The sequence below is a fragment of the Phialemonium atrogriseum genome (genome assembly GCF_030411735.1).
Source record: "Phialemonium atrogriseum strain 8032-3 unplaced genomic scaffold QBC33scaffold_10, whole genome shotgun sequence".
Lineage (NCBI taxonomy): Eukaryota > Fungi > Ascomycota > Sordariomycetes > Cephalothecales > Cephalothecaceae > Phialemonium > Phialemonium atrogriseum.
The window spans coordinates 881,309-908,939 of NW_026848147.1; the positions used below are offsets into that span (position 1 = coordinate 881,309).

The 27,631-nt window shown below is 54.1% G+C and overlaps 14 protein-coding genes and 1 non-coding gene across 15 annotated transcripts; 5 read left to right on the plus strand and 10 right to left on the minus strand.

Moving 5' to 3' along the window:
- Positions 1-1,450: 1,450 nt before the first annotated feature.
- QBC33DRAFT_471007 (alpha carbonic anhydrase) lies at positions 1,451-3,049 on the plus strand. The gene is made up of 5 exons (XM_060425189.1): positions 1,451-1,821; positions 1,943-2,237; positions 2,300-2,406; positions 2,473-2,681; positions 2,753-3,049. Exons 1-5 carry the CDS (start codon positions 1,675-1,677, stop codon positions 2,979-2,981), a joined length of 987 nt encoding a protein of 328 aa, XP_060284469.1. The 5' UTR covers positions 1,451-1,674; the 3' UTR covers positions 2,982-3,049.
- Positions 3,050-3,165: 116 nt separating this feature from the next.
- Positions 3,166-5,183, plus strand: QBC33DRAFT_536679 (beta-xylosidase). The gene has a single exon (XM_060427727.1). It carries the CDS (start codon positions 3,380-3,382, stop codon positions 5,105-5,107), a length of 1,728 nt encoding a protein of 575 aa, XP_060284470.1. The 5' UTR covers positions 3,166-3,379; the 3' UTR covers positions 5,108-5,183.
- Positions 5,184-5,976: 793 nt separating this feature from the next.
- QBC33DRAFT_558418 (uncharacterized protein) lies at positions 5,977-6,934 on the minus strand (the record flags this gene model as incomplete). Its single annotated transcript, XM_060429882.1, has 5 exons — positions 5,977-6,016; positions 6,088-6,145; positions 6,232-6,405; positions 6,501-6,764; positions 6,817-6,934. 5 exons carry the CDS (start codon positions 6,932-6,934, stop codon positions 5,977-5,979), a joined length of 654 nt encoding a protein of 217 aa, XP_060284471.1.
- Positions 6,935-7,989: 1,055 nt separating this feature from the next.
- On the minus strand, positions 7,990-8,913 carry QBC33DRAFT_514526 (uncharacterized protein; the record flags this gene model as incomplete). The annotated part of the gene is made up of 2 exons (XM_060426046.1): positions 7,990-8,595; positions 8,644-8,913. The coding sequence occupies 2 exons, from the start codon at positions 8,911-8,913 to the stop codon at positions 7,990-7,992; spliced, it is 876 nt and encodes a 291-aa protein (XP_060284472.1).
- A 959-nt stretch (positions 8,914-9,872) lies between these two features.
- Positions 9,873-10,660, plus strand: QBC33DRAFT_577861 (uncharacterized protein; the record flags this gene model as incomplete). The annotated part of the gene is made up of 2 exons (XM_060431017.1): positions 9,873-10,055; positions 10,088-10,660. The coding sequence occupies 2 exons, from the start codon at positions 9,873-9,875 to the stop codon at positions 10,658-10,660; spliced, it is 756 nt and encodes a 251-aa protein (XP_060284473.1).
- A 541-nt stretch (positions 10,661-11,201) lies between these two features.
- QBC33DRAFT_514528 (uncharacterized protein) lies at positions 11,202-11,762 on the minus strand (the record flags this gene model as incomplete). The annotated part of the gene is made up of 1 exon (XM_060426047.1): positions 11,202-11,762. The coding sequence occupies one exon, from the start codon at positions 11,760-11,762 to the stop codon at positions 11,202-11,204; it is 561 nt and encodes a 186-aa protein (XP_060284474.1).
- A 1,000-nt stretch (positions 11,763-12,762) lies between these two features.
- Positions 12,763-13,534, plus strand: QBC33DRAFT_50355 (uncharacterized protein). The gene has a single exon (XM_060425737.1). It carries the CDS (start codon positions 12,979-12,981, stop codon positions 13,258-13,260), a length of 282 nt encoding a protein of 93 aa, XP_060284475.1. The 5' UTR covers positions 12,763-12,978; the 3' UTR covers positions 13,261-13,534.
- On the minus strand, positions 13,467-14,960 carry QBC33DRAFT_558424 (acyl-CoA dehydrogenase/oxidase; the record flags this gene model as incomplete). Its single annotated transcript, XM_060429883.1, has 4 exons — positions 13,467-13,871; positions 13,938-14,046; positions 14,115-14,588; positions 14,659-14,960. The coding sequence occupies 4 exons, from the start codon at positions 14,958-14,960 to the stop codon at positions 13,467-13,469; spliced, it is 1,290 nt and encodes a 429-aa protein (XP_060284476.1).
- A 927-nt stretch (positions 14,961-15,887) lies between these two features.
- Positions 15,888-16,804, minus strand: QBC33DRAFT_585331 (uncharacterized protein). The gene has a single exon (XM_060431432.1). It carries the CDS (start codon positions 16,786-16,788, stop codon positions 15,973-15,975), a length of 816 nt encoding a protein of 271 aa, XP_060284477.1. The 5' UTR covers positions 16,789-16,804; the 3' UTR covers positions 15,888-15,972.
- Positions 16,805-17,474: 670 nt separating this feature from the next.
- On the minus strand, positions 17,475-18,273 carry QBC33DRAFT_536686 (uncharacterized protein). Its single transcript, XM_060427728.1, has 3 exons — positions 18,125-18,273; positions 17,816-18,038; positions 17,475-17,767 (listed from the first exon to the last, which is right to left on the minus strand). Exons 1-3 carry the CDS (start codon positions 18,195-18,197, stop codon positions 17,668-17,670), a joined length of 396 nt encoding a protein of 131 aa, XP_060284478.1. The 5' UTR covers positions 18,198-18,273; the 3' UTR covers positions 17,475-17,667.
- A 770-nt stretch (positions 18,274-19,043) lies between these two features.
- QBC33DRAFT_585338 (uncharacterized protein) lies at positions 19,044-20,728 on the minus strand (the record flags this gene model as incomplete). Its single annotated transcript, XM_060431433.1, has 3 exons — positions 20,493-20,728; positions 19,649-20,427; positions 19,044-19,593 (listed from the first exon to the last, which is right to left on the minus strand). The coding sequence occupies exons 1-3, from the start codon at positions 20,634-20,636 to the stop codon at positions 19,044-19,046; spliced, it is 1,473 nt and encodes a 490-aa protein (XP_060284479.1). The 5' UTR covers positions 20,637-20,728.
- A 537-nt stretch (positions 20,729-21,265) lies between these two features.
- QBC33DRAFT_619113 (uncharacterized protein) lies at positions 21,266-22,096 on the minus strand (the record flags this gene model as incomplete). The annotated part of the gene is made up of 1 exon (XM_060432723.1): positions 21,266-22,096. The coding sequence occupies exon 1, from the start codon at positions 21,914-21,916 to the stop codon at positions 21,266-21,268; it is 651 nt and encodes a 216-aa protein (XP_060284480.1). The 5' UTR covers positions 21,917-22,096.
- Positions 22,097-22,773: 677 nt separating this feature from the next.
- QBC33DRAFT_50403 (MFS general substrate transporter) lies at positions 22,774-24,929 on the plus strand. Its single transcript, XM_060425738.1, has 6 exons — positions 22,774-23,116; positions 23,191-23,349; positions 23,409-24,018; positions 24,086-24,438; positions 24,530-24,612; positions 24,679-24,929. Exons 1-6 carry the CDS (start codon positions 22,961-22,963, stop codon positions 24,836-24,838), a joined length of 1,521 nt encoding a protein of 506 aa, XP_060284481.1. The 5' UTR covers positions 22,774-22,960; the 3' UTR covers positions 24,839-24,929.
- Positions 24,930-25,253: 324 nt separating this feature from the next.
- QBC33DRAFT_t35 lies at positions 25,254-25,339 on the minus strand. The gene has a single exon. It is a non-coding gene; the product is annotated as a tRNA-Asn (tRNA).
- Positions 25,340-25,516: 177 nt separating this feature from the next.
- QBC33DRAFT_585344 (S-adenosyl-L-methionine-dependent methyltransferase) lies at positions 25,517-27,176 on the minus strand (the record flags this gene model as incomplete). The annotated part of the gene is made up of 7 exons (XM_060431434.1): positions 25,517-25,754; positions 25,816-26,235; positions 26,297-26,434; positions 26,502-26,694; positions 26,746-26,787; positions 26,852-26,942; positions 27,129-27,176. The coding sequence occupies 7 exons, from the start codon at positions 27,174-27,176 to the stop codon at positions 25,721-25,723; spliced, it is 966 nt and encodes a 321-aa protein (XP_060284482.1). The 3' UTR covers positions 25,517-25,720.
- Positions 27,177-27,631: the final 455 nt, after the last annotated feature.

The following is a 27,631-nucleotide window of genomic DNA, read 5'->3' on the forward strand; positions in this document are numbered from 1 at the left end:
GGGCCTGCGGTTGTTATGCGGGGGGGTTGCCTTTCCTAATTTTTAATAAAATATTTTCCCCATTTTTTTATGTCTTGCCCCCTCCCATCTTGAGCTTGCGGTTGACCCCCCCCCCCCCCCCCCCGCATCCACGTGTCTGTTGAGCCCGGATGGACGGCCGGGACCCAGATCTCCCCGGCCAGCGCAGTCGGAGCTTTTGTGCCGTATCTCATGCTAAGTTGCAGCGCGTGTCGGGTGTCGGCCAGTCTTGAGTAGGTGTGTCGTGTCATCTGGTTCTCACCTAAGAGGCTATGTTGCAGAAGGTGGTTCACTTCCTCGAGGATGGAGAGACTACGCAGCCCATCAGACAGACACATTGGGAATACGGACGGTGAGCATGCGCATCAACCTCGGTATAAAGCGGCCGCGTCTTCGTGCGGTGATGCGAAACCGGACGACTTGTTCTCAATGGATGAGAAGGTGGAGGAAAAGGAAGGCATGAACCCCGATGCAGCTGTCTCCAGGAGCCCATCGTGGTCCCATGCCTTGGCCGAAACGAGCAACTCCGTGTCCGCCTGCGGCCTCGCGTGTGCGGAAGGTGATGATGGCCTTTTCGAAGTCGGCATTCCCCTACAGCTTTTAAATATGGAGTCGCTTTGAACAGCGTAAGGGCCGTCCTGTTTCGGGACCGCCGACCTCGTAGGCTAAGAACAGTGTGTGGTATCTTTAGGAAAAGGGCAAAATGGAATTCCCGCCATCATTGACTGCGACGGGAAAATACGGGATAATGGCTCAGGGGCCATGGAAAAATGTGGTCGGTGGCTGGTATACGTACCTAGTCGGGGTTAGATATCTCGAAATCCAGAGCCTGCCATTGGACGAGTCGTCGGATGCTGGCTGCTTGCTGATCCCAATGAGAAGAAATAAGGTTGCAAATCAAAAGGCCCAGGCCCGCCCTGATTGTCAGCCGCAAAATCAGGCTCGACCCTGGAGGCCTGGACTCCTGGACGACGCTTCAAAGAGTTAGAAATAACAATCCCGGGGTCGATTTGCCTTGTGGTCGATCCGACGGTCAAACTTCTGGGCGCCGAGCGTCTAAAGATAACGGATTCTCTGTCAAGTGGACGGGCTTGCTGGTTGAGACAGGGCGCGCGTCTCATCGCACGCCTCTTTCGTCGTCGACTTCCTCAAAACAAGCATCTCTTACTGCCAAGGGTGTGGGGGTTCAAAAAGCGGCCTGACTTGGCAAGGAGCCCGTGTGTACGGATCACTGAAGAGTCATTTCCTCCTACGCATATTTGGCCTATCCAGTCCCCCTGTTTCACTTGGCGGAAGAGCATGCCTCCCGCTGTTGCTTGGCAACAAGGCGCAGTGTCGCAAATTCCAGCGTAACAGCAACTCAGCCAGATTATGATTGTCAAATTGTATTTGGTAATTGGTATTAGTCGTTCTAGCCATTGATTGATACCTACCGGATTTCGACGCTGGCGGCATGGTGAGGGGACCCAAATACGCCTTGACGTCCACTTGTCCGGTGCTGATAATTTACGTCTAATTTGCTCCGACGATTATTTCTTGTTTCGTTCGTTTTCTTCTCACTACAAGTTGTAGTGTTCTTTTACCTGTTATTTACTTTCTCTCTCCCATTTCCTATTTTTCTCTCTTCTCTTGTTTGTCCCTGCATGCTGGTCTGCAATGGCAAAATTTTCCCTCCCGGTCCTCGTTATTGCCGCGTCTGCGACGCGGGTGTGGGCGTCGTGTGCGTACGGCACTCATCTCTTCCCTCGCGCCGAGGAGGGTGGTGCCGTTGAGATCAAGACGTTCGGCTATGCGGGTACCATCGTACGATACACCCTGGTGCTCCCTGACCTCTTTTACCTCCTCCCCCCCAATGGCCCTTGCTCAAGATCGATGGCGAGCATGGGATGCTCAATGGATAGCCCAACTGACCCGAGAATCCCAGGGTCCCTTGAACTGGGCGGCATTGGACGGCGGTGCGGCCAACGTCAAGTGCGCCACCGGCACCCGACAGTCGCCCATCGATATGGTTGATGGCGTCTTCCAGATGGTATCCGCCTCCGACCTGGAGCTTGCGATTGCCGACATGCCTGAAGGGACCGAGTTCGAGAACCTGGGTACCACCATCGAGGTTGTCGGCAAGGGTGGCACGCTCAAGGTTGGAGGAAAGACATACGAGTTCCAGCAGTTCCACTTCCACCTGCCGAGCGAGCATCTCGACAACGGAACTAGTATTGCTAGTGAGTATTCTCCAGTATCGCTTCGAGAGCTGAACACGAACGCTGACGTCGATTGTAAACAGTGGAAATGCACATGGTCTGGCAGTCTGCTGAGGGGGAGATTGCCGTTATCGGCGTCTTCGTGGACCTCGACAACGGAGCCGGAGCCGGAGCCGGAGCTGCAGCAACCGTCGAACCAACCGCTGCAAAGCTCCGCCGCCAGCATCACCCGCACTCCAGCCGACAGGCCCCCGAGGTGGCCGCAGCTGCAGAGGGGGGCGCGTTCGGAGGTGTTCAGGGTTTCGTCACTTTGCCCATGACTAGAGCTGCTGGGGTTTCGTCCAACCTGCTGGAAACCGTTCTCTCCCGGGCGCAGGAGATCGCCACTCCCGGCACCGCGGTCAAGACACAGCCTCTTGTAATGTCCGAGCTAGTTAACACGTTGATTGCCGGGTCATTCCAGAGGTAACCAGCTCATATCCTGCCCACCCCCTAATTGCCTCGGATGTATTCGTGCTAACAAGTTGGCCCATCAGCTATTCTGGCTCCCTGACTACTCCGCCTTGTAGCGAGAACGTTCTCTGGCTCGTTTCAACGCAGAAGCTGCAGATTAGGACCGCGACGTTCGAGAAGGCCCGCTCCGTTATTGGATTCAACTCCCGGTATCCGCAGAACACGCCTGGCCAGCCGAACCTGCTTGCAGTTGGAGCAGCATCTGCAGCATCTGCACAGGCGGCGGAAGGAGTCCCGGCTGCGAAGGCCTAGATCAAGTGTTCGGTGTGTATGCTGATGAGAAGTTTATCAGGTAATTAGCCCAGTGAAAATGGTTGGCCTATATTATGACATTGTCTCAATTGTCGTGATCAGATATCTCTAGCCTCTTCGACGAGGTTACTCCAGCTTCTAGACTTGTGGTAATATTATTTAATTTCTTCTCCATCCCCTTGAGCAGGGCACCTTCAACAAGCTCTACTTATTACACCGTGCAGGCGAATGGCAAACGCTTGTTCTGTTCTTTTCGTTTTCGCTACCTGTGGATCCCCGTCACAAAACGATGGCCCCTATCTGCCAAGCACGACAATCACGGACGGTTTCGAGATGCGGACCCCACATCTGCTTGTCGGCTAAATTGAATACTGGGTCTCGTGCATGGTCCCCTCACCATGCACCACCACCTACAACATAGGTACCTAACTAATTTACATATACAGACTATTCCGTACAGATACTTCCATCACAACACATCCCCGATTTTACAGGCAAGACCTCACACCATGCCGCTTGTTCGCAACCCGATCCTCCCCGGCTTTAATCCGGATCCGTCGATTCTCCGGGTCGGCGATGACTACTACATCGCCACCTCGACGTTTGAGTGGTTCCCAGGGGTACAGATCCATCACTCAAAGGATCTGGCAAACTGGGAGCTCATCACGCGTCCTCTCAACCGCAAGAGCCAGCTCGATATGCGGGGAGACCCGGACAGCTGTGGCGTCTGGGCACCATGCCTGACCCATGACGGTGAACGGTTCTGGCTGGTTTACACCGATGTGAAGCGCAAGGACGGCTCTTTCAAAGACGCCCACAACTACATCGTCCACTCCCCGACCGTCGAGGGACCGTGGTCTGACCCCATCTACGCCAACTCGTCGGGCTTTGACCCGTCCCTCTTCCACGACGACGACGGCCGCAAGTGGTTTGTCAACATGCTGTGGGACCACCGCCGGCGTCCCCTCCTATTCGCGGGCATCGCTCTCCAGGAGTTTGATCCCGTGGCCGGAAAGCTCGTCGGGCCGAGGAAGAACGTCTACGAGGGGACCGACCTGGGACTCGTCGAGGGGCCACATCTCTACAAGCGGGATGGATGGTACTACCTCCTGACTGCCGAGGGCGGCACTGCGTACGAACACGCCTGCACTCTGGCCCGGTCCCGCGACATCTGGGGTCCGTATGAGACCCACCCCCAGAAGCATATCCTCACCTCCAAGGATGCCCCATTCGCCGCTCTGCAACGAGCGGGCCACGGCGACCTTGTTGAGACCCCCGAGGGACGGACGTATCTGGTACATCTCACCGGTCGGCCCACGGGCCAGGTTCGTCGGTGCGTCTTGGGCCGCGAGACGGCCATCCAGGAGGCCTACTGGGGCGACGACGGCTGGCTGTACGTCAAGAACGGCCCGGTGCCCTCACTTCACGTCGACGTTCCGGGAACGCGCTCCGACGACAAGTATTGGGCCGAGCAGCGGTACACCTTCGACGGTGGCTTGCACAAGGATTTCCAGTGGTTGCGGACGCCGGAGCCGGAGCGCATTTTGTCGACCGACGGCGGGAAGTTGACCCTGACTGGCCGCGAGTCCATCGGCTCCTGGTTCGAGCAGGCCCTGGTGGCGCGGCGGCAGACCCATTTCTCCTACGACGCTGAGACTGTCGTTGACTTCTCTCCCTCCGATGAGCGACAATTCGCCGGTCTCACGGCATACTATTGCCGGTTCAATTTCTTCTACCTCACCGTGACGGCACATTCCGACGGGGAGAGGGAGCTCCTCATAATGAGCTCCGAGGCATCTTGGCCAGGCAGCAACTTGGAGACTCCGCAGCCTGACCCGGTCCGGATCCCTAAGAATGGGAAAGTGAAGCTGGCCCTCTCCATCCGTGGACACGACCTCCAATTCTTCTATGCCTTGGAGGGTGAGGAGGCCCTGAAGAAGATTGGGCCCGTCTTTGATGCGTCCATCGTCTCTGACGAGTGTGGCGGCCATCAAGCGCATGGGAGCTTCACTGGCGCGTTTGTCGGTGTGGCTTGCTCTGATCTGAACGGAACCGCGCTGCAGGCTTCTTTCGATTACTTCATCTACCGCCCGGTGCAGGACAAGACGGACCGCTACGAGATTTAGAAACTCAGGATTTAATCGGCTAGTCAATTGTAAGACCTTTTGAATCGAAATTCTGCAACATCGTCCTTCTTTGTGGGCCCAAAGAATCTGCGCCTGGCGACCGGGATTCCATGTAGTGATGATCCTAGCGGTTGACATATCATATGTATGAGCGTAGCCGTTACTGTCCGGGGGCGCAAGAACACCTATGGAACCTTGACTTTAGACCTCCTTCACATCTTCCTCGCTTCGTCTTGATCAACTACCCTTCTCCACCTTAACCCGGTATTCTTCACGGACCAACACTTCTGCAACCACATCCCTCGTCCCGCCTTTTAAGTCGTATGAATTCTAGACATATCGATAGTGTGAGCAGCCTTGCTATGCCCTAATACTTGTTGCAGATACACCGGGCATCCGTTAAAATGTAGCTTATGTTTGCAGTGGCTTGCCATCCTTCGAGGATAGGGGTGGTCTGGTTCTGACCGTTCCAGCAAGAGATATCGGATAGACAAGATGACGTTGAACTAAGCTACACGGCTTAAGCCAGCGGCACTATATGATACGCAATGATAAGGCTGGATAGATAGATGACTTAACCAAGACAAATTGAACTCAAGTCGAACCAATTCTCTTGCCTTACAACCTCCAGACCTCTGCTCAGGACTTTCAGTCTTGCCCTTTTTCTTATTCCCTCTGGTGTTTGTCGAAAATAGGATGTTCGTCCACCACAGGCTCACAGGCTGCATCTTCCGTCCCTGCAAATCAACAAGCCTGTACCGCAGTCTCGATCAGTGGCACAGGAGCTCCCAACTTACTCCAGAGTTAGTGGCTGGTGCTTATTCAAGGGCTAGACAAGCCGCGAAGAGAAAAAGAACATACCCTCACAACTACCAGCTGCACAGGGGGATCCGGCGGACGGTGGCTGCGCTGTAGGAATAGCTACAGTAGGTGGCTGCAATGTAGGGATCACTACAGTAGCGAAGCCCACTAGCGCACACTGCTCATCGACGCAGGCAAGATCGCCGTCACAGTCCTCGTGGGCAGCGCAGGGGTCGCCTGGAGGGGTGAACATATTCGTCAGCATTGCGTCCCCCTCAAACATGGTCCATCTAATTAGCGACGGAACAAAATATGGAACTTACCAAGACAGTGATCAGTCCATTCACAGTCATCCGAGGGGACCGGCACCGGGATCGTCGTGGTCCGGGTGGGCAGCGGGAAACCCTGCGTCGGGGCCTCTTCATCCGGGCTGGCGCATCGCCCTGCCCGGCATATGAAGTCGGCGTCGCAGTCGTTCTCGGTCTTGCATGCGTCGCCTGCGCGGTTGCGTGTGTGAGCACATATATATATATATAATACAACCCCTGGCCCTGATGACGATGGGAGGGGCTGATCAGGGGAGGGGACATACCGATGCAATGGCCAGTCCACTCGCAAGTGGAGGGTTGTGTCGACGTTGGTCGACCAGGGACTATACCCGGCGGCCTGGTTGAAGTCGATCGAGATGGCCCACTAGACAGTCTGGCGGAGGTCGTTGGTTCTGTCGGGATCGTGAATATCGGTGGGCGTGTCGACCGGGTGGCGGGTGGTCCCCCACCGGCCGATGTGCTCGCGCACCGGCCGGCGGCGCATGTCATGTAACCGTCGCAGTCGTTTTCGGTACGGCAGGGGTCACCTGGGGGGGTGTCAATATAATGGCGGTAGTGTCGGGTTGAGGGGAGACTTACCTCTGCAGTGGCCCTCCCAGCTACACATCTGCCTCGCAACTACCTCGAGTGTCGGGGCTTGCTTGGCAAGTACCTGCGCCACAATGGACAGGCCAGCAACAAGGTGGAGAGACTTCATTGTCACGGCAAGCTTATTCCAATCTCTGGGTTGAAACCTGGATCACAGAGAGTCATGACTCTCCCAGACGGCGAGTTGCCCCTGCTTTTATATCCCCCTTCTGGGCCCTCGCTCCTGACCTGCACGTGCCATCAGACATATTAAACTCTTGGTATAATTAACAAGGAAAATTATCTCACCCGGGGTTAGGTTCTAGAACCACTCACTGCAAGCGAGGGCACAGTGAGGATTTTGTTTGGCGTTGGACCTGCTCCGGGGTTTTCACTTTCGTAATGGGATTCATTGGCGCTGGAGACGACAGCTATCACCCGGTTGGGTGGCCAAGCCGCCGTAAAGGCGCTGTTTTTAGCCACCAGGAACAATGAGCGCGTGAGGTTGAAATGGTGGACGAAACAATTTATGGCCACTACCTTACCGTTTGGCGAATGCCGGTCGCTAACTGAAACATGGATTATCGGGTGCCGCTCAATCACTAGTCGTACGTGGTAAAGAGAAAGTCCGGGGTGCATGCGGCATTGCGAGTAGGCGAACGCCAGCTGTTGTTATAGCCCGCACATAATATCACATATTGCCCAGATTCTGGGCACCTTTACTCCCAAGCTTGGCCGCCCTGACCGAGTCGGAATGTTGGAGAGAGGGGAAACAGAAAAGGGAGGACACTGAGAAAATAGCCCTTAATGGGAAGAGGAAGAACATTTAATTATCCCATGTTAATCTAGACACCAGCACTCCCCATATTCGTGAGTGGGCCGGTGTTTCTGCCGCTTAACCTGTGCAGTGGGTGTGCATGGTGTGTGACTGTCGTGATGTCTAGGAGCCTCAAACCGTTTAAGTTTTGCGAGAGACATAGCAAGGGGTCAGCGTTGCAGTCGACTTGACATGAACACACCTTGGCAGACATGTCAGATTTTCGTGAGAGAGAGAGAGTAGAGAAAGGCAAAGGCACAGCTGAGTGTCCACAGCTGAGTGTCCACTGCTGAGTGGTATGGGCGAGGGGCCACTGTCAGAGAACGGGTAAGACGCCGAGATTGAAGAGGCCTCGCGAGGCTGCCATCTCACCATGTCTGCTTGACTTCAACATTCGTCACTTTCCACTCGACACTGCCCTTGCAGATAGGCAAGGGGACATCGAACTTGGCCGGGTGATGGCTCTGCGCCCTAATCTCCGGCAGTGGCAATTTGGGTGCCAACTGGCGGTGCCTAATCAGACTCAGCCTCGCCTCTCTCGCCCCGGAAGGCCTGGCTGCTCGTTGGGCGCAGTGGCATTTCCAGTGCCGCTCCAATAGACTGTAAACCCTGTCGGCGAGATCCTTTATCCCATGGCTGGGATGCTGAGAGAGGCCGAATTCTTCGCCGGCATCGGTTCCAGAGCGATCCCGGCAGTAGACGTCCAAGAGATGTTTGCTGGCCTCTTTGACCCGATGCAGGAATTTGTCGCGCTTTTTATTGGACTGCCTCTCGGTCTTGTGAAAAAGGGAGACGCCGCGGCCCACGAGCTCCACGTACTGCCTGCGGCGCTCGCTTGGCTGGCCCGGCAATTCGAGGCACTCGTCGAAGCCTCCCAGACCACGCAACTCGGTCAAGTTGTACAGCTCGTTAAGCGCTGGAAATTGCTCCGCTTCGCCTTGCTCCATAGCAGACGCCTGGATAACAGTGAGCCCCTATGCATTGTCAGGCGGCTGGTCGCAAAAGTGAAGAGATAGACATACCGGGGACAGCGTGACAACGCTAAAGAATGTCCATTGCGAAGGGAGCCGGGTGTTTAAAGCTGCCAACAGCCTAGTCACCACCTCGTCCCTCACGCCAGAAGCCCACTCTCCGCGGGATATGGACAAGATATAGCCTATATTTACGATGTCGGAATAGTAGTCATGGGCGTCGGCGGATAGGTTCGTATCCGGGTTGTCGTCCTCTATGAACTCTTTGGCGAGAGCCCCGAACACGGGGATGACCCGGCTAAGAAGCTTCAATTGCCACATTGCAGGCTCTGGCTCCTGAATTATCGGCTGCTTTCTTGTTTGAGAGCTGCCCTTTATGTGGCGGCTATCCGGATGTCGTTGAGAAGCGCTTCCGCGACCGGGACACCCCCGAAGCCCAAGGGGAACTGCGAAGACATATTAAACAGCACATGCAGGATGTGGCCCTCTTCCTTCCCCCGTACCGCGAAGACATCCTCGACGAAGACGACAATCTCAAGATCTCCGCTGTCACCCGTCGACGAAGCGCCGGTCAGAGCAATATCGGAGAGCCATCCGACTTCAACACAGTCTGCGATAAAGAAGATTGCGATTGCAAAGACAAAGCCAAAAGTTCGGACGATGATCTGTGGGCAGACTCCCCCCCGCAGAGCAATGAGACGGATGGAAAGGTCTGGACTGAAATGTTTCCCTATTCTCCTCGAGTCTCAGGACTACAAATTCTGGTTAGCATCCGTGGGCAGACACTCTTCTGCCGAGGGCTTGCCGGGGCCGGGAAAACAATTCTCACCTCGGTGATTATCGACGATCTCACTTTGCGCTTCGGGCAAGACAGGGCAGCTGGCCTCGCCTACATCTTCTTTGACCTCCATAGGTCGGAGAGCGGAAGTGAGATCTTTGCAAATCTCTTGGTGCAGCTGGCCCAACAGGTGACTGCATATCGAGCAAAGGGGGTCCTGGGAGGCGCTATGAAGAGGCTGCGCTGGCAAAGCCTAGGGCGAAGACCAACGTTTTCTGAGACTTCTGAGTGTCTTCAGACTGTAATGGCGCTGTTTTCAAGGGTCTTTCTTGTCATAGGCGCTCTTGACGAATGTGAAAGCTTCGACCGAGCCGTATTCTTGTCCCAGCTTAAGAGCTTTCAGGATGGAGCGTGGCAACCAAACATTTTTGTCACTTCTAGGGTTATTCCGGATATGGATGAGACGGAAGTACTGAAGAACGTAAATTTACTCACGGTGCCAATGGAAGACGAGCATGTCATGGCTGAAATCATGCTCAGCGAGGACATAGACGAGGAGGGTGACTTCAGACCCAGGATCGACGCATCTTCAAGCTTCCAGCGCGAAACCATCACAGATGGCCGAGGGGTCGTCGACATCCGTTGCGTGGCCAAGGACGTTATCCACGGCTACTTCAAACATGGTGTCGACTCTGCCTCTCTCTGATCGTCTACGAGTTCCAGTTTGACTCGCACAAAGGGACGCGCCGTATCGCCAAAGTCGATATCCAGTTCGTCTACGAAGGAGATGAGATAGGATCTGAGCTCGACGTCTTCGAAATCGCGCCCAAAGGGAGGTGGACGCTGGAACCGAGGGAGCAGACAGACGTCATGATAGGGGGTGAGGGGGCCGACAACTGGGCAGCAAAGTCCGGCTACAAGTTGAAAAGAACCACTACTCGAGGGATGCAACACGGTACGACGGTGGTAGGGTCCACCGAGGTCACAAACCGCATCCACGGTCCCCCGAATGTAGCACGGTGGTCACTGATGGAAAATACGTCAGCGGGGGTGCCTACCATTTTTCGGGCGGTCGTCTTGCTGAGGAGGGAAGATGACTTCCCCTTTCACAGCAGCGTCAAGGTCAAAGCCTCTGTTGATTGGAAGCGCAGGCTCTCTCCGCTGTTTGGCGCCACACCAGCAGACCACCATATCCTTTACGACCCTAGGCTGCCGCCGACCAACAAGCTGCATATTTGCGACACGTATAATCTGGGTCACGTTTCTCTGCGGGGCTTAATGCGTAATTAGCAAATATGGACGTGAGACATCCAACAGCTTAGGAATAGCCCTCATTGCCCCTGAATAATATCATTATATGGCCATTTTTGGGATGTTTATAACTTACTGTATCCCTCTCGAGGTCAGACTCATTGGCCGATGGCTCACACGGAAGTGTCGTTTGAGAAATGGGTTCCTCCAGGGAAGTGCCGGGGCTTGGTGGATGAAAAAGGGGCAAACACGAGCCAACATCTGTTCTTGGGGGATGTTTATCTCCCCTTTCCAGTATGGCCGGATGGCTGTCTCTCTCAGCCAAGAGAGGACTGTGGCTCAAGTATACCCGCAGTGGAGGGGGAAACGAGAGAGGTCGAGAACTTGACAGGTTGTATTTTACAAGGGACTTGTGCAAAAGCTGCGCCTAATTCCATCCCAGCTCGATTCTTTCAAGCGGTCCAACGCCCCAAAACCCCGTACCCAGTCCGATGCGCAAATGTGGCGGTGGTCGTCATGATGTTGAAGAGGCATCCCTACAGGCGACAACGACCATGATTCCTCGTCGCCCAATACCGTTTCAATGCCATGGCGCCCTCCTGACCCGGCTGTCCTTTGCTGATGGCGGCACGTAAATAATCGGCAAGTTGCGAGGAGTTCCCAAAGTCGGTATTACCACCGGGTCAGGGGCCGTTAATCTGCCGCCACGCGTTGCGTCTTCTCTCCCAAGCAGCGAGACCGTGTCTTCCGGCTGATGGTGATCTACCGAAGAAGTGCTGCTGTTCAGGCTCGTTCGTCTGGCGTCTCTGATCGTCTCGGTCATGTCTGGCTGTCGGGCGACGGCAACTGGTGTACTCCATTGGTCAGGATGTATGCCGCCGCTCTCGGTCATGCCTGGTTGTCGGGCGACGACAACTGGTGTACTCCATTGGTCAGGATGTATGCCGCCGCCCTCAGTAACTTCCTCGTCTCCTCGTCCGTGATTCTCGTTCCGCCTCTTCGAGTCCCACACGATAATTGCGATGACGAGCAAAGCTATGATCAGGATAACAAGGATGATTTTGGCGGCTGGATCTAGCCCAGATCCAGCCACATCGCCGATTGCGCTGGTGGCGGAATCCCCGACACCGGCAAGTCCCATTGTAATACTACTTGATGGGAGGGGAGGAGACGTTGGCAATGAAAGTATCACGTAAGAATGGGGCGAAAAGGTTCAGCCATGGCCAAGATCTGGATGCAATGGCCTTCATATAGTTGATAATTACTAATTATGTAGGGGCTTTGTCTGCTGGTTGGAAACAGCCCCCAACTTGAGCCCTTACCGCAGCACAAATGCCAGGGACCTGCCACGGCGATGGTTTCTGCCTTGCATGAGGAGCCACGCCACGCCAATATCGTGGCTCTCCGTAGGTGGCGCTTCCAAGTTGGTGCAGGGGTTCGGCTCCTTTCTGTTTGATCTTCCTGCGGCGCAAGCCGCTGTTTCCCCGGGCGTAATTGCTGCGCCGCCTCCTTGCCGCGCCAAAGCGACCGAACATATCAAATAATTTGATTTTGGGGCTTCGTTCAGGGGAAAACGTTATTTCATGCGAGATTTAGGGCACATTTCTCATGCAGGCACTCCGAAAATCAAATCGCATATGCTGCTGCTCGACCCTGTATTTCGGAGGTGGTGATAAAATCTGCCTCTTGATTGGGACCCTAATCTTTCTGATCGAGTATGTGCATCACACAAGAAGCGCGATCAGCTGCAAGCCTGGCTGGATCTCTGTAATTGCTCGGCAAAGTCTCGACCTAGTCGCACCGGGCCCTTTAAAATATCTCTATATGTATACTCTCCGGCAAGCTAAACGACCGTTGCGGCTGATGATGCCGCTGCCGGGATCTAGGCTCATCGGAACGTGGTGTGTGTTGTCGAAGATGACGTAAATCGCCTCATTTGTTCTGCCGCCCCCGAGGTTGATCCAATCATGCAGATCACTGAAGGTTATTTGCTCTTGGAATCTCCTCAAGACATGGTTTGATTGGTTTGACTTTAGAGTGCAGAACCTTGCTCCAAGGCCCATATCCCTCCTAGACAACCATTCGAAACGTCATTGGGGTGGTCATCTATCTAATGGTTTGGCGATGTGTGGTGGGGCCATGACGTTGCCCCCTTGTTGGGTATTTAATCATCGTTGTCCCAGATGTGGAAAGAAGACTGATTCTTTTCCCGACTCATAATCCCTCGAGTATCTATTATCACAAGTGTTCGGATCCGAGACGAATCACAAGTCGTTCACACGCACAAACACACACACATAAACACACACACATAAACACACACACACACACACGCGCAGAGTTTCTCCGTGTCCACGATGAATAATAAGAAGGAGGACACCAATGCCACTTCTGGCGTCACTGGAGCAGCCAAGACCGCCACAGGCACGGTTGGGAATGTTGCTGGGGGTTTGACGAACACTGTTGGGGGCGTGGTGGGTGCCGTCGGCCGTGGCCTGGGCACCACCACCAACGAAGCTACTGGAGGCGCCGGTAAGCCCGTTGGCGATGGCCTTTCGAATATTGGATCAGGGGTGGAGGAGGGTACTGGCAATGTTGCCAAAGGTGTCAAGGATGCGGGCAACTGGAAGACGTCGTAAAGAGGATCTCACAGAAATATGACCCCGAGAAGTCAGAAGATTGGATGGCCAAACACGAGAGGAAGGATATAATCACAACACGAAGGAGTAACCCGTGGACTAGCATACGACGAGGGCCGTTGAAGGTTGAATCAATCAATGCTTTGCTCTGAACCACCATATACCGCTACCAGCCCCATCAATATCAAGATAGGTGGCCAACACGCTCAAGTATACCAGGTAGGCTCGGGAATCTCTCCGAGCAGTTGGTAGCGGCCCAGTTCCCTGTTCTTAAACGCGACAGGGTCGTGAAGCGTATGCGTCCTGAGATCTCTCCAGAACCGGTCCAGCCCGACCTTGGACGCCGTGGCTTTGGCGCCCGTGACCTCGAACACGCCCGCCGTGACGCGCAGCCCGGTGTCCGTCGTCACGACCTTCACGCTGGCAATCCACTCGGCGAGGTCTCCGCGCTCCTGAGCCGTGAGCCCGTCGCGCTTATCGGAGTACTTCCCGTAGATGGAGTCGGCTTCCAGCCCGGCTTTGTCGGCTAGGGCAGTTGCTGCGCGGAGATGGGCGAGGAAGTTGCCGTACGTCGACAGAATGTAGAACTCGTCGGTCGGCTTTTCTTTGTTCTGTTGTATGTTAGCCAACTGCCCTATTCAAGGGGCAAAGTTGAGGAAGCTACGGGCGAGACTCACATCGCCACCGAAGGGCCAGGCACGTGTGTTCGTGGTGGTGTACTTGGATGCGTAGTCCAACGCGCCGAGTGCGATTCCGAGGTAGAAGTTGCTGAATACAAGCTGGATACTGGACATCAAGGATCAGTATGGATCCAATGAGAATGCATCTTGGGAATTGTCGTCTGGCCTACTCACGTCGGTATCAATAACGAGGCCCAGGGGATGCTGAGGATAGCAGGGTCGGGCTTCTTCTTCTCGGCATCCCATCCTAGCGCGTCGGTCCAAGGCGCCGGCACATTCTCAATCTTGACGCTGCCGGATTCAGTCAAGCGAAGGCCGACATTGTCCCAGTTGTGCGAGAAGACAACGCCGGGTTGGCTTGTCGGGACGATGGCAAAGATGCGGTCTTCGGTTCCTTCCAATGCGCCTTCGAGAACGGTGAGATCCGACACCACACCGCCAGTGTTGAAGTTCTTGAATCCATTGAATACAATGTTGTCGCCATCGGCTCTGATTGTCAAGTTACTGTCACGGGGGTTGACAGCACCTCCGACGAAGTAGTTGTTCTCGATGATCAGTTTCTGGAGGCGATCCGCCTGCTCCGGAGACCCTACCACATTGGCAGTGGTGGACCAGAAAAGGTGGTAGCCTATAAGCATACCAATGGACCTAAGTCGCATTATCCGCATGAGCGTCCGTCCACTGTCAAACTTCATGTTGGTCCTGCGAGAACTCTTACCCATCACCCCTGGCAACTTCACGAATCGTCTTATAAGCCACGCTCCACGGTTGCTCGCCGCCGCCGTACTTGCGAGGCCCAAGGACCTTGAGCAGCCCGGCGTGCTTCAGGAGCGCAACCTCTGCCTTGGGGGACTTGTTCTCCTTCTCTCTCGCGGCGGCGTCTTGGGCCAGAACAGCAGCGACATCCTGGGCCCGCTTCACCCAGCCCTCCTCGTCCGTGGGCAGAGTCGCCCACTTGGATGCGTACTCGTCATAGACAGCGGGGTCGGAGCTGGGATGGGCGTTTCCGTCGGCACCCATGATGTAGGTAGTTTTGGCACGAGCAATTATCGGGAGAACACACAAGTATATCGGCGCTGCGGTGGGGGCGTTCGGGATAGTCGATAGAATGTGTGAATCGCTACCCAGAGGTCCGAAGGGTACGCCAAATGATCCCAATTATATCTCATTGGGGCCTGGAGCTGAAAGCCCCTTAGGCCCCCTGTCACCATCTTGCGAATCTCTTGGCCTCGAGTTCGTGCATGGCGCACTTCGGTAGAGCAGTGTCGTCATCTCTTGATCGTCCAGCCTTGCGCGCGCAATTGGGACATCTTGGTTCAGGATCGCCCTTTATTGATCTGCAGCAGTATGCAGTGGGACACCAAGCATTAGCGCAAAGGAGTGTTCCCTGGGTAGTCAAGCATATCGGGGCATTTCCAGGTGTGTTAGTGCAGATTGCGTAAGTGGGACTAATATGACCGAACCCGTTTACTCGAGTTGGCCAGAAGGGACCCAATCAAGTGTAAGTAAATATTGGCACAAAACATCCAGGTCCGTCTTTGCAGCGGGCGAGACTGTTGGCTTCGGGACTAAGGTTATCCATCGAAGAGCGGCTCATCGGTGCCCGTCTTTTCGCCTCGGCATCAACTACCGTGCTGTTCTCGATCTCTTTTCGAATTCGAGATTTTGGATCAAGCTTTGGATCTCACTTGGATTCCATCTCCCTGCGCGGAGATCAAGGCTCGCAGGATCCCCTGCCAGTATCAGTCGACATATGCCGGTGCCTTTCCAAATCGATCAGGTGCAGATGATCGTAGCTTCAATCCTGCGGCGCCAAGACCCTGGTTTCTGAACGAGCTTTTACCCCGCCCCAATGCATTCTCGTCACCCTGGCATTGCTTGTGGCTGAAATGACACCATCCCCTCGGACCATGGTGCAATGCAATGCGTCCAAGTATCTGCACGTGTTGGTATTTGTGGATTTGAGTGAGCTACTAGCAAGGTAACTTAGATGACTATGGTCCTAAACCTTCTCTCCCCAACAAACTAAACCTCATCTCCCGCACTGAGGGATAGAACACACAGTAAGCTCATGAATATAACGAATCATCCCCCCCTGGACCCTGATCATATTGCTGCTAGGCGCATCACCGTCTGTTTTCCCACTGTCAAGCCAAGGAAACCCATCAAACACATCAACCGCGCCTAGCTCCTCATCGATCACGTACCGCCGGTTCCCCACCTGAATAGGCTCCGGAAAGGCCCCCATCTCGCACGTATTGGCAGTCAGGTTTGCCTCCCCCGTGTATCCACCGCCCTCGAGCCGGGCGCACGGCGTTCCAAGCGGGACCGGGATACTGGTGTTGCCCCATTGGTTGAGATAGGCGTCGGCGGCGGCCTTGATGACGTCGCGGCTGTCGCGCTTGTCTTTGGGGATGGGATCCCAGTTCTCCTGCTCGGTCCAGTAGAGATGGCTCGTGGCGTTGAATGACCAGTCGCCGGTGTCTGTGACAACCGATTCGATGGTGGTGATCTTGTCGCCAGTGAGGAGCATCCGCGTGTGGATGACATATGGATGGCTGGAAGTGGCGGCGTTCAGCTCTGTGAACGAGGCGCACTCGGTGGTGTCGTAGATGCTGCGGTTGAAGTCGATGGTGATGGGCTGGGCTAGAACACCCTTGCTGATGTCCATAGGCGTATCATTTTCTGCATAACTGAGGTTGCTGGCCAGAGCCGTTATATTCGGCTGTCCGGCGGCTTGGGCTTCGAGGTACGCCGCCGTGGCCCCCTGGAGCAGTTCTCGGCTGCATGCTGCTGAGGCGAGGGAGGTGGTGAGGCCCGCACATAACAATAAGACTGAAGAGATCATGGCTGGCTTCTTTTCTGGGTCGAGCGCGGTTTCCTGGCTCTTCAGTCTAGTCGCAAGGATGGGCGTCGAGGTCGTCGCCTCATTTTTGTGACAACCAAAGCGGAGAAAATGAGGGGCCTCCTGACTTTTACCCCAGCCTGTCCTGGTTTAAAGGACGGGTCCGTATTTTATTGCTTCTTTCCGGGCCCGACAAATTTAGCCGTGATCTCTTGAGATTGGATTGCCCAAACTCCGGACAGGAAACGGCAGGCTGGTAGTTATTCGCGAATCGAAACTGCCGAAAGGACAATGCTGTGCATTTCTCTCTCTGTCTTCCTTGTTTTGGAAGCCTTTCTTCGTCGTTTCTGGTTTAAAAGAGTTGATATTCCTAACCAGTGGCAGTCAACTAAGCGGTCTTTCTCACAATTGAAGTGCTTTTTGTTTTGCGAGACTCATAACCTTGGTTTGTCTGTCGGCAATCATCTCGCTTACATAGGGGTTTTCTACAACAGTACGTACTCTGTTGCAACTCCCGAACCACGCCCTTGCCTACCTACTCCGATCGCTTGCTTAATCAATCTCCGCTTATTTACGGATAGGCTTGGCTCAGGCACTCTTCAGGTACTACTTAGATGCATAAGGCGCCTGGGGTCAGTGGGTACTTTTAAGACTGAAAATACCATACGATTCTAACGTACGACTCAATCCCGCGGACTTATCTTCAAGGTGGTAGGTAGCACTGCCTTGTGCTGCCGCTTACATCAAGGACAACCCGGTCGGCAAGCCGGCACATTGTGGAACATATCGTAGCCATACGGGATATTTCTAGCTTGGTTATTTATCCAGCCTGTTTCCAAGAGCCCAAAAGCCAGCTAAGAAGTCCCCCTTTCGTCATGGTCTTTAGGTAGGCACGCAGTAAAAGTTGCCTACATTGCCCCAGCAGGCATTTTTCTCAAGGTTACCTCCAGGATACTCAAAGCCCTGGCAGGACGACAGCTCGCTACACAACGTCAGCATCGAAATCAAGAGTAAGAACTGGTCGACATACGGTGTACCAAGCGTGCAGTAGCAGCCCCGGTCCGGCCCAACAGAAGCGATATGAGTCCTCCAGTACGAGTCCACCTCGATCAGCGTGCGCGGTGGGTAGCAGCCCCAGTAGCACTCGCCGGTGAAATCCTTGCCGGCGCAGAGGTAGACACCGCAGGCCGCGCACTGCCTCCTATCCAGCTCAGAGACCTCCGAAGCTTTTGTCAGCTCGCCCCTCTCAACGGCTTTGGCGACAGCGGCAAGGGTATGGGACGTCAGTAGCTGGGAGCGCTTCACACGGGGTCATCGGGGATACAGGAGGCTGGCTCACAGTCGTCGATAGGCGTGGCTACCGCGTGGGAAGCCATGAGGCCAAGAGCCATAGCGAGATTGGAGAACTTCATTTCTTGGTTGCGGCGTGCTTTTTGAGGGTGAACGAATTCACTTGTTCTTTGAGTTTCTTGGCTGAGCTCTGTGGGTTTCTCTCTAGAGATATCGAGACCAAGCACCGGATTGCGGCCTGGTATTCATATTCAGGACCTGGACGACACCCAAGACGCCAAGAAATCCCGGCGCATTCCATTGCCTATTCCATCGTCGGAAGGATTTTGGCATTGTGACCCGGCCAATCAATCATGAGCACATGGCCGTATTTTGGCGCCGATCATCTTACTTGCCTGGCACAAAGTCGGTTGTGTATCTCTCGTAAGCGCTTGCATGCCCTGAGATGCATGTCGATTGGGAGAATTGGAGGCCAAGATGCTTGGATCAACATCGATACACCGAGTGAGATGCCAAATCACTTGTTCGAAATGGCGGATTGTTCAGAGCCTCACGTACTCGACGGCCCTTCCTCGGGATGATAGACAGCCAGGGATGGACTCCCATCTGGCCTAAAATGGTGTTTAGGGTAAGCAACGGTAAGCAGAGCCTAAACAAGCCTGCATAAAGGCAGCAAGTTCCCACATGTGTAACGCTAGGAAGCAGGCGCCTAGATTTGTCTTATCTAACAACAGTGAGGCTGGAATTGGAATAAAGGCATGACTTGTCTGTTTCCAATGCCGCCAGCATCCCAGTCATCATCTCGGAAGACGATCTCTTGCACAACGCCCTGAAGGTCTAAAGCTCGAGCAGGCTGGCCGCGGAAAAGACGCCTCGTGTGAGATAGCACAAACAGGAGGCGTGTACATGAGAACTGATTGCTAATTAGGTGGTCTTTCTTTTCCCACATTGTGCCCCTATTGAGCATTTTAATCCCACTGTCGCCACCACGGCTTGTGGGAGCGTTTCACAACAAAAGCACCGCGGTCCATGGTGTTGATCACGATATATCCACTGGGAAAGAATGGGTAATGACTCCAAGTCCCCGTAAACGTCACATTGCCACCGCCTTCCAGATGGTCATCCTCGGGATGGATGTCAAAATAAGCGACCTCCCTGATCCCCCCGCCCGTCGGGTCAGAGGGAACAGACCTGAGATCCAGAATGCTGATGCCCAGGGCGTAGTTGCTTTGGTACGAGAACCCGTCCTTGACAAACTGGTTGTGGTCAATGCCTTTCCTGAGACCTTTGTAGTGCCCTGTCTGCTTGGGAGCCTCAAGCGAGCTGATGTCCCAGATGTACGAGATAGGATAGCCGTCGGCTGCCAGGCCGGTCTGATCGTACTCGTCGTATTCGTCATCCAGGATGAGATATTGCTGCCAGCGGGGGTCGAGAACCCAGCCTTGGTGCGTGAAACTAACTCCTTCGTACGACGTGTTAGAGATAATAGTGATGTTCTGCTTGTCGGCGACATCGAAGCTGACGAGGTGTTAGACCTTATGGCTCCCAAAGATACGTCGTCACGGACACTCACATTGTCAACGAGTCCTCGTCATAGCCGTAGCAAATATCCCGTCCGTAGTACTTGGAATCAGGACCGCGATACACGATGCACTGGGCATCATGGACGTAGCCATCCTCGCCAGTGCCACCCAAGGTCTTGGGATTTGACACGTCAGTCAAGTCGAAAAACACCAGACCCGCACGGAGCGTCCCATTGCGAGGCTGAAACCCAGTCGCCACCCCGTAGTTCTTCTCCTCGTTGGTGACGACGTTATGCGAGCGGCCCAGGGGCAGCCCCTCTGTCCAAAACCCATCCAGATCATGCTCGTTGCTGAAGACCACTGGGCGCGCCGGATCAACGTCGAGAAGCTTCCTCAGGTCGAAGATCTGGATACCGTGGTCCACGGCCTCGCTGCCAATGACGATGTAGCTCTTGTACCCCTTGATCTCCCGCCATAGCGATATGGGGGCAGTGGTGTACTGCGGAAGCCGGCCGAGGTAGGCAAGCTTGCCCTTGCTGGTGACCTCGGCGAACGCCGTGCCGTCTTCCTGCGCGATGGCGATGAATTCCCGTCCCCTTGGGCTCGTCCATCCCCATGAGCCTGCCCCCCTGCCGGAGGAAATGCCCAGTTCGGCGTGGGTCTTGAAGTCGTACAGATCCAGATTGCTGCACCTGAAGGTGTACTTGGGGTCGCCGGGGATGTACGCCGCAACACCGTCTGTGCAGGCTACGTAGTCCTTCTTCCGGTCGAAACTCTTGTACTGGGTGGAGTCGTAGACGCCCTGCAGCCTCAACTCCTCCCATATTTGCTGGCAGTCGTTAGTTCCTCTTTCGATCCATGAGGATTCATTTGCTGGCCGGTTGGCCGGCTTACAGTCTTGAGTGCCAGGATCTGCTCGTGTCGCACGCCACTGTCGAAGAGCTCTCCTTTTAATGTTGTATTTATGGCAACCTCCTTTGCCGATGTGAAGTTGGCGATCGCCACCGCAATGACGATCACGGTCGTTGGGGTTCTCATTTGAGTGTCAGGGAGCTACGCTACTCTTTTCACTGGAGTAGAAACTCATTGGCTGGAGAACTGCACGATCAAGATGTTTCGTCAAAGCAGCTACCCAACGTCGAAGGGGGCGGGCACCCCCCTTCAGGGACGGGTCGTCCTTTATTATAGCCACGCGCGATAATACAACGTGCCGAGGACCAAAGTCTACCAGTTTTCATTATCACAGGATTTCAAGATTACCTTGCGTGATGGACCAAAATGGTAGGTGGAAAACCGAGCTGCTTTGGGAGACAAGTAAATATATAGGACCCATGCGGCGAACTGGCGGATTAAATCCACCTCCCCAGAAGATACCGGTTTTGTGAAATCAAGGGAGGATTTCGCGTGATAGATTGATAGACCAAAGCGGCAGGTGTGTCTAAGTTTCTGCAGCCAAGCCGGGCAAATAACGGTCTACGGCATTTGACACTGATGCCAAGCGTACAGAGTAACCTAACACAACGGGAAGGTCAAGACACCGACTCGGTTCTGGGAGATGATTGAGACGGTGGAAGAGCAGAAGCAAAATACATCCGACGTCGTAGCCGTGGTTTCGACTTCTGACGAATTTAATGTTCGACTCGACGGAGAAGAGGTTGAGTAGGTATTTAATACAGGGAGGCGAAAAACGCTCCGGGCGGGATTGCAATCCCGATAGGCAGCGACCTCATGAACCTCGAACATTCCCTTGCTTGAAACACCTCGCGTGGGTTTGCAGTCTGGGAAAACTCGACCGTCTTCACCAATTCTCCTTTCGAGAACAACGGCGGATAGGATGAGCCTAGCGGCCCAGATCGGACCACCACGACATCGCCGAAGGTTTGCACCCCTATGCACAAGGTTGCGATCTCGTTCCGGCCCAAAGGGGGATCGTGTTCGCCGCCAGGCCCATAAACATAATAATACCAAGTGTCGGAGCCTTCATGGTCGTAGAACTTCCCAACCTCTGCTACTTCCCGCCATCCTAGTCTTTGTTCCAACTCTCTACGTTCCTCGCCCTCGTGGCCATATCGCTGAAAGTAGAAGGGAGTGAGGTAATCCGATATTATTCGCGGCGACGACGTCGTTTGCTCGAATGGGGTGTTCGTGATCATGAAGCCGTTGTACCTTCGGCCCCCACAGACCGATGTGTGGGTCTTCCAGTCTCGCTTCTGGCACTCCTGGCTGCAGTATCGGGCCGGAGGAGGAGTCGTGCATCCGGTGCAGGCCCGCGCGCCGGGCTTGGTGCAGGAGGGGGCCGAGCAAGGTTCCGGACCCATGATTTCTTCTTGTTGATGGGAGATTTGCCGCAACGGGTCCTCCTTTGACGCGGGAACACACACCTACAGAGTGTTGAATCGATGCATCAGGGGACTTGATTGCGAGGACAGAAATTTTTGCAAATGTAGTCCGAGTTTGGGGTTTCCATAGCAACCTGGACCCCTGGTGAATAACCTGATAAACAGTGCTTCAGTTGACAGGCTTCAATCTGACCATGTCATTTAATCTCACCAGAATGGGTCTTGGTTTCTGTCTTCGATATTTCACTTGGCATCGATAACTGGAACCGGGAATAGGGGCGGCCCATTTGCGTGCGGGCTATTATTCCCGTTTCCCCCCCGCATCTTCATCTACCTAACCTGGACACATCGCACATCTCGCATAACTCGCACAGGATATGTAGTAGCAACGAGATTGGGAATGAGAAGATGACTGTGCTCTTCATCCGCCCATTTATCAATGGCTTGGATTGAACTGCATTGCGTCTCTTTGCAATGATACATACGGTACATTGATTGCCCTTCTTTCTTTTTGTCCTTTTTTCATCCGAACCCCTTATCGATAACTAGGTAGGAACCCCGTGCTGCTTGCATGCTATTTTGGGACAACGGAAGCGGGGAACCACGGGGAGTTTCCTCAACCCCTGCTCTGCAACGAAATCTGTACTCCGGTAATTTCTTCTTGACTGTGGCGAGAGAAGTGTGGTCCCTGTGTGAGAGAAGTGTGGTCCTCCCAGGAAACCTTCCCCTAAGATCCCCGAGATGAAGGCAGACCCCCGCATGCTTTTTTACCAGCCTTTCCACATGCAGACTGCGCTAGAGCCTCGTCCCATATGCCGCCCGCTGATCTTCCCGTCTTGGGCTTGGCCGTTGGGGTGTGGGGTGGACTAGTTGGAGATACCCTGTCTCAGAAGGATCGTCATTGATTAGCTTGAGTCGGCACTTAGGGGTATTGGAGTTGTGCTCCGCGTGTCTCTTCCAATAAATAACGGACGATAGCCATATCTTGGGACGGATCCTTTCGCCACTCTACCCCGGCTACTTATGAAGGATTCGGGCACTCCCCACGACAAGATGGAGACTTCAGAGAAAACAGCGGCGGACCATGCAGGCGTCGTCGAGTCTGCCCCGGAGCTGAAGTTGGACAAGCATGGCCTACCGCTTGTCCCCCAGCCGTGCGATCGAAAAGATGACCCGCTGGTATGTTCAAGGCAGATGAGGCAGATCAAACCCAACTCCTTATTTTTGCGGTCTCGCTGACGGGTTGCTTGCAGAACTGGTCCTTTGGACTCAAGCTCTCGGTCCTTCTCCAGGTCTCGTTCCTGGCCCTGCTCGGCCCCATGTCCGCTGCAGTCATCAACCCAGCTTTCGTGCCCCTCGGCCAAGCGTTCGGTATCACTACGGTCGAGGCCTCATATGAGTTGACCATATACGTGCGTGCGGCTCCTCCTAATACCAACCCCGTTTGGAAAATTCCTGACTTTCCGTGCAGGTCATCTTCGGCGGCGTCGGGCCCCTTCTGATCGTCCCCCTCGCGAACACGTACGGGCGTCGACCGGTTTATCTCGGTGGCAACCTCCTCGCGGCAGTTACAAACGTCGCGGCTGGCTACTGCTCAACCTGGTCGGGCATTTTGGCGACGCGCGTGTTCAACGGTATCGGGGCCGGTAGCACCGTCGCGATTGGAGCAGCAACCATCTGCGACCTGTACTTCCTCCACGAGAGAGGCCTTTACATGGGAGTCTACACCTTCTTCTTGACGAACGGCCCGCATATTGCGCCCCTGATTGGAGGCTTCATTGCTCAGAACCTTGGCTGGAGATGGTGTTTCAGGATCCCGGCCTTCATCCAACTGGCTGTATTCGTTGTCAACCTCCTCTGTCTCCCCGAGACCCTCTACAGTCGCCGACCAGACTCGCCGGGTAATGCTTCTCCCGAGAGCTCTCGCCTCGACCTTCTCCTCTTCCGCTCTAAACACCTTCCTCAGCGGAAGGTCCGTCCACGCGACTTCGCCCGGCCATTCACCATGCTACGGTATATCTGCGTCACGATCCCCGCCATCTACTACATGACGTCTTTCGGATATGGCACGGTCATCTTCGGTAGGCATATTCCTCTCTCACTGGCTCGTTGGGGTTGCTAGTTTGCTAACTCAGGCGCCCTCCCAAGCGGCCACCGGCTCGGTCGTCTTCCGTGAACATTACGGATTCAACGTCGCGCAGACGGGCTTGATCCTCAGTATCCCGCTCCTCATCGGATGTCTCATCGGCGAGGCAAACGCCGGCTGGTTCACGGACTGGCTGGTGTATCAGCACTCCAGACGGAACGGAGGAAAGCGAAGTCCCGAGCCGCGGCTGGACGCACTATGGCTTGCCTTGCTCCTCCCGATCGGGACCATCATCCAGGGAGTCTGCATCAGCCACGCAAAGACGACGAGCTGGGTCGGTAACGCGTTTGGCATGGGCATTTCGTGCCTGGGCTTGCAGGTGGCCACAACGGTGGTTTATACGTATTGCACTGATGTGAGTTTTTCGTCTGCCCATCGGTGTCCTTCTTCTTGTTTGGCACCCCCTTTTTTTTTAGAGGAGAGTCCGCTGATGCCCCCATTACCAGTGTTACAAGCCGCAAAGCCCCGAAATCTCTAGCGTCCTGAACCTCTTCCGGCAGGTCTTCAGCGCCCTCATCTCCTTCTACGCGTAAGTTCTCCCGTGTTCCCAACCCCGGAATTTGACTAGGACGTGTCCTGACGATCTGCGTGAAAGTGTTCCATTGGCGGAGAAGATCGAGTTCCAATACGCATGGCTGGTTTTCTCCTTGATCAACATCGTCTTCCTGCTGCCAATGGTGTGGTTGCGGCTCTACGGCGAGAGGATTCGGTCGGCCAGTTGGCAGTTAGCCCCGAATTACCACAATGATATCTAGTCGTGGCGGCAGTAATGGACAAGGGAAAGAAGTGGATGATGAAGAAGTAGACGAGGTATAATGAAAGGGAATATGGAATCGAGAGGAAAAGGGACGAGGTCATCCTTGACTGTTACCTAAATACCATTTGGTCTGAGATTCAATGACATATCCCTTGATATTCCTGAGGATAAATACCCCGCCATAGTTTTCACTGCCTAGCCAATATCTCTCTTTCCGTACATTGCACCTAACTCAGGTCGAAACACCTGCGTCCGGGACGTGTGAGCCGGCTTGGCGAGAACCGAGCGGTAGTTATATTCGACGACCCTTTGGAAATATTCCCGACTCACCCCTCAACTGCCTTCGAAGCAGATTTCGCGGTAAACGGAATGGTCCGCCAGGAAGAAGTAACAAAAAAAAACACAAAAAAGAACTCCCCCGGGCGGGTACGATCCGCCAACCTCTAGATTGCTATTTTTTGGTAACAGTCTAACGCGCTGCCAATTGCGCCACGGAGGACTCCAGGTTGTTACTTTTGCAACCCTGCACCGTTCTCGCTTATCATGGACTTTAATTAAACTGTTGGCAAAACGCAAATCGGTGCGTTGCTCGTGGGCCCCTTATTATTAGCTAGTGTTTGTAGGGTTCCACCAGTGGAGGTCAACAATCCAACCTATCTTCTTGGCCTGCTTAATCATCAAGAAGAAAGAGATGGCTTCATCTGAAGTAATTATGGATTTGGCTGGAAATTCAAATGAAACTCAATGCTGCTCTGACTTAATCTGATCTATATCAGAACACCACACCACCACTTCACAAATATTTGGTATTTGCCCCTTTGTGTCCGTTTTCGGAATCTGCGCAGGAAACCCATGGCGTTGGACTGCCCAAGATTTGGAGTTACTTCTCCGGCCGCTTTCCATATACCGAAAATCTGCAACGCTGTTAGCACAAGATAGATCCTCCTACAGAGGCAAGATAATCAATGCCCTTACATTGGCCAATAAGCGTGAATCGCCGGGTTGTTCAGGTCCTTCCTCACATCGGTGAGAAAGACAGTGACCTCTTCCTTGCTCCAACCAAGGGCCCTCGTAAACGGTGCCATTGTGGCTGCCTCGAGAGCGGTGGCCATGTTCTCATTGTTCCATTTTCCGAGCATCTTGTCTCTCTTGTCTCTCGGCCAGCCGTTTGACGGCCACTTGAAACGGGTCTCGACCACGTCGACAAACCCAGCATCGCGCATCATGTCTTTGAAGTTGTCAAGGTCCTTAAACTCTCGGCCCAGTTTGACGGATGCTTCGTGCAGGTACTTGAGCCACTGGGAGAGCGTGTGGTCATCCTTGAGGGTGTCATCGTCAGATTTGGCGGAGATGCCTATCTCCTGCAACTCAACATAGCCGCCTGGGGTGAGGTTCCTAGGGGCGGGTTAGGACTGCTAATTAATAGCCAGAAGATTTAATCATGGTCCGGGCTTACTCAAAGCAATGGGTGAGGTAATCTGGCCAGCTCTTAACGCTGAAGTTCATCATCCTGCTATGGATATAGTCAAAGGGCTGCGAGTAATTCCACTCCTCGTCGATATCGTCAACGTAAAACTCAACGTTCGGGGGGACACTGGTCTCTCGTTAGATATTTTAAGCACGAGCACAGATTGGACTGGTTCCGTTCCGTTGAGTCCTACAATGTCGGTTGAGTAGCAGAGAGATCAATGCCGATCACCTTGGCTGCCGGATGGTCGTCGGCAAAGTCCATCGCCCAGATTCCCGTGCCCGTGCCCAAGTCGAGAACTCGGCCGACCTTCGATTCGGGGTTGTTTGGTGGAGCAAGGCCGAGCTTGTCGTTGAAAGTAAGAAGGAACAAATGATGCTGTAGGTCTATGTCTGATAAGCGTCATGTCCAAGGTGACCAAAATACAAGTATCATACCTAGCCTCTCATTTTCTGCGTCATCATTAGGCAGATTGTATTCTAATTACAACCCGTCGCAGCCATGGTTAGCTCGGACAGACACATTGCGGGATGAACAACCCACTTCCGTCCTTGTAGCGGTGATACGTCCTCCCGTTTTCGCGTCGGTAGTCGAGAATGGAGCTTGTTACGCTTTGAGTAGACGATGCTGTATCCTACCGCAAATGGATGACATCGGTCAGTAATCTGCCCGTCTGCTCAATAAGGCGAAAGAGCTGTTTGAAGGAGACGGCTATTCGTACTTGTCTGATTGCGGAATCCCTATCGTTGACGACCTGGGTCTCCAGTCAGTTCATACAATTCCAATCATACGATTTCAACTTGGAGCCCGGAATAAAAACCTCTTCTTCGTCAGGCACCAGAATGTGACCTTGGTCGGCGGCTGACATGTTTGTGGGTCTGAATTGCTCTGAGATATGTGTTGGGATGCACGCTGGACACGCACACCCCCTCCAGCAAGGAGGGGCTGCTCTGCTTTATTATAGCTAATTACAGGCCTCAACAATATGGCCCCCCACACACTCATCGACGAGTCCCAAGGGCCTTACAAGGGATTGATGCATGGATTATTGATAAGAATGGGCCAACATCTCTTGATTCGCCAACGAAGGAAAATCGAGTTCCCCGCCTTTGCCAGGAAAATTCCCCGGTGCATGAATTGCTTGTTGGCAATGCAAGGCCGTCGCGGTTTACTCCAATGGTGTGTCGAGTGAAAAGCCTCTCGCCTCATACCTCGCAAGAATGGGCAGGGGAGATAGACGAAGTTGCATCAGCAATGGACGAATCGGAAGCGGCCCTGTCCAAGAAATACTACCACAGGGTGTTCTCTTTCCGAGGACCAAGC

Excerpts from the sequence above, each read along its gene's own strand:
- QBC33DRAFT_471007 (XM_060425189.1), top strand. The coding sequence starts at position 1,675 with ATGGCAAAATTTTCCCTCCCGGTCCTCGTTATTGCCGCGTCTGCGACG. Across the intron at positions 1,822-1,942 it reads TCGGCTATGCGGGTACCATC|GGTCCCTTGAACTGGGCGGC; the intron begins GTACGATACACC and ends CGAGAATCCCAG. Across the intron at positions 2,682-2,752 it reads ATTGCCGGGTCATTCCAGAG|CTATTCTGGCTCCCTGACTA; the intron begins GTAACCAGCTCA and ends TTGGCCCATCAG.
- QBC33DRAFT_536679 (XM_060427727.1), top strand. The coding sequence starts at position 3,380 with ATGCACCACCACCTACAACATAGGTACCTAACTAATTTACATATACAG.
- QBC33DRAFT_50355 (XM_060425737.1), top strand. The coding sequence starts at position 12,979 with ATGAATAATAAGAAGGAGGACACCAATGCCACTTCTGGCGTCACTGGA.
- QBC33DRAFT_585331 (XM_060431432.1), bottom strand. The coding sequence starts at position 16,788 with ATGATCTCTTCAGTCTTATTGTTATGTGCGGGCCTCACCACCTCCCTC.
- QBC33DRAFT_536686 (XM_060427728.1), bottom strand. The coding sequence starts at position 18,197 with ATGAAGTTCTCCAATCTCGCTATGGCTCTTGGCCTCATGGCTTCCCAC. Across the intron at positions 18,039-18,124 it reads AGCCACGCCTATCGACGACT|CCGTTGAGAGGGGCGAGCTG; the intron begins GTGAGCCAGCCT and ends CTGTCGCCAAAG. Across the intron at positions 17,768-17,815 it reads TACTGCACGCTTGGTACACC|CGAGCTGTCGTCCTGCCAGG; the intron begins GTATGTCGACCA and ends GACGTTGTGTAG.
- QBC33DRAFT_50403 (XM_060425738.1), top strand. The coding sequence starts at position 22,961 with ATGAAGGATTCGGGCACTCCCCACGACAAGATGGAGACTTCAGAGAAA. Across the intron at positions 23,117-23,190 it reads ATCGAAAAGATGACCCGCTG|AACTGGTCCTTTGGACTCAA; the intron begins GTATGTTCAAGG and ends GGTTGCTTGCAG. Across the intron at positions 24,613-24,678 it reads GCCCTCATCTCCTTCTACGC|TGTTCCATTGGCGGAGAAGA; the intron begins GTAAGTTCTCCC and ends TCTGCGTGAAAG.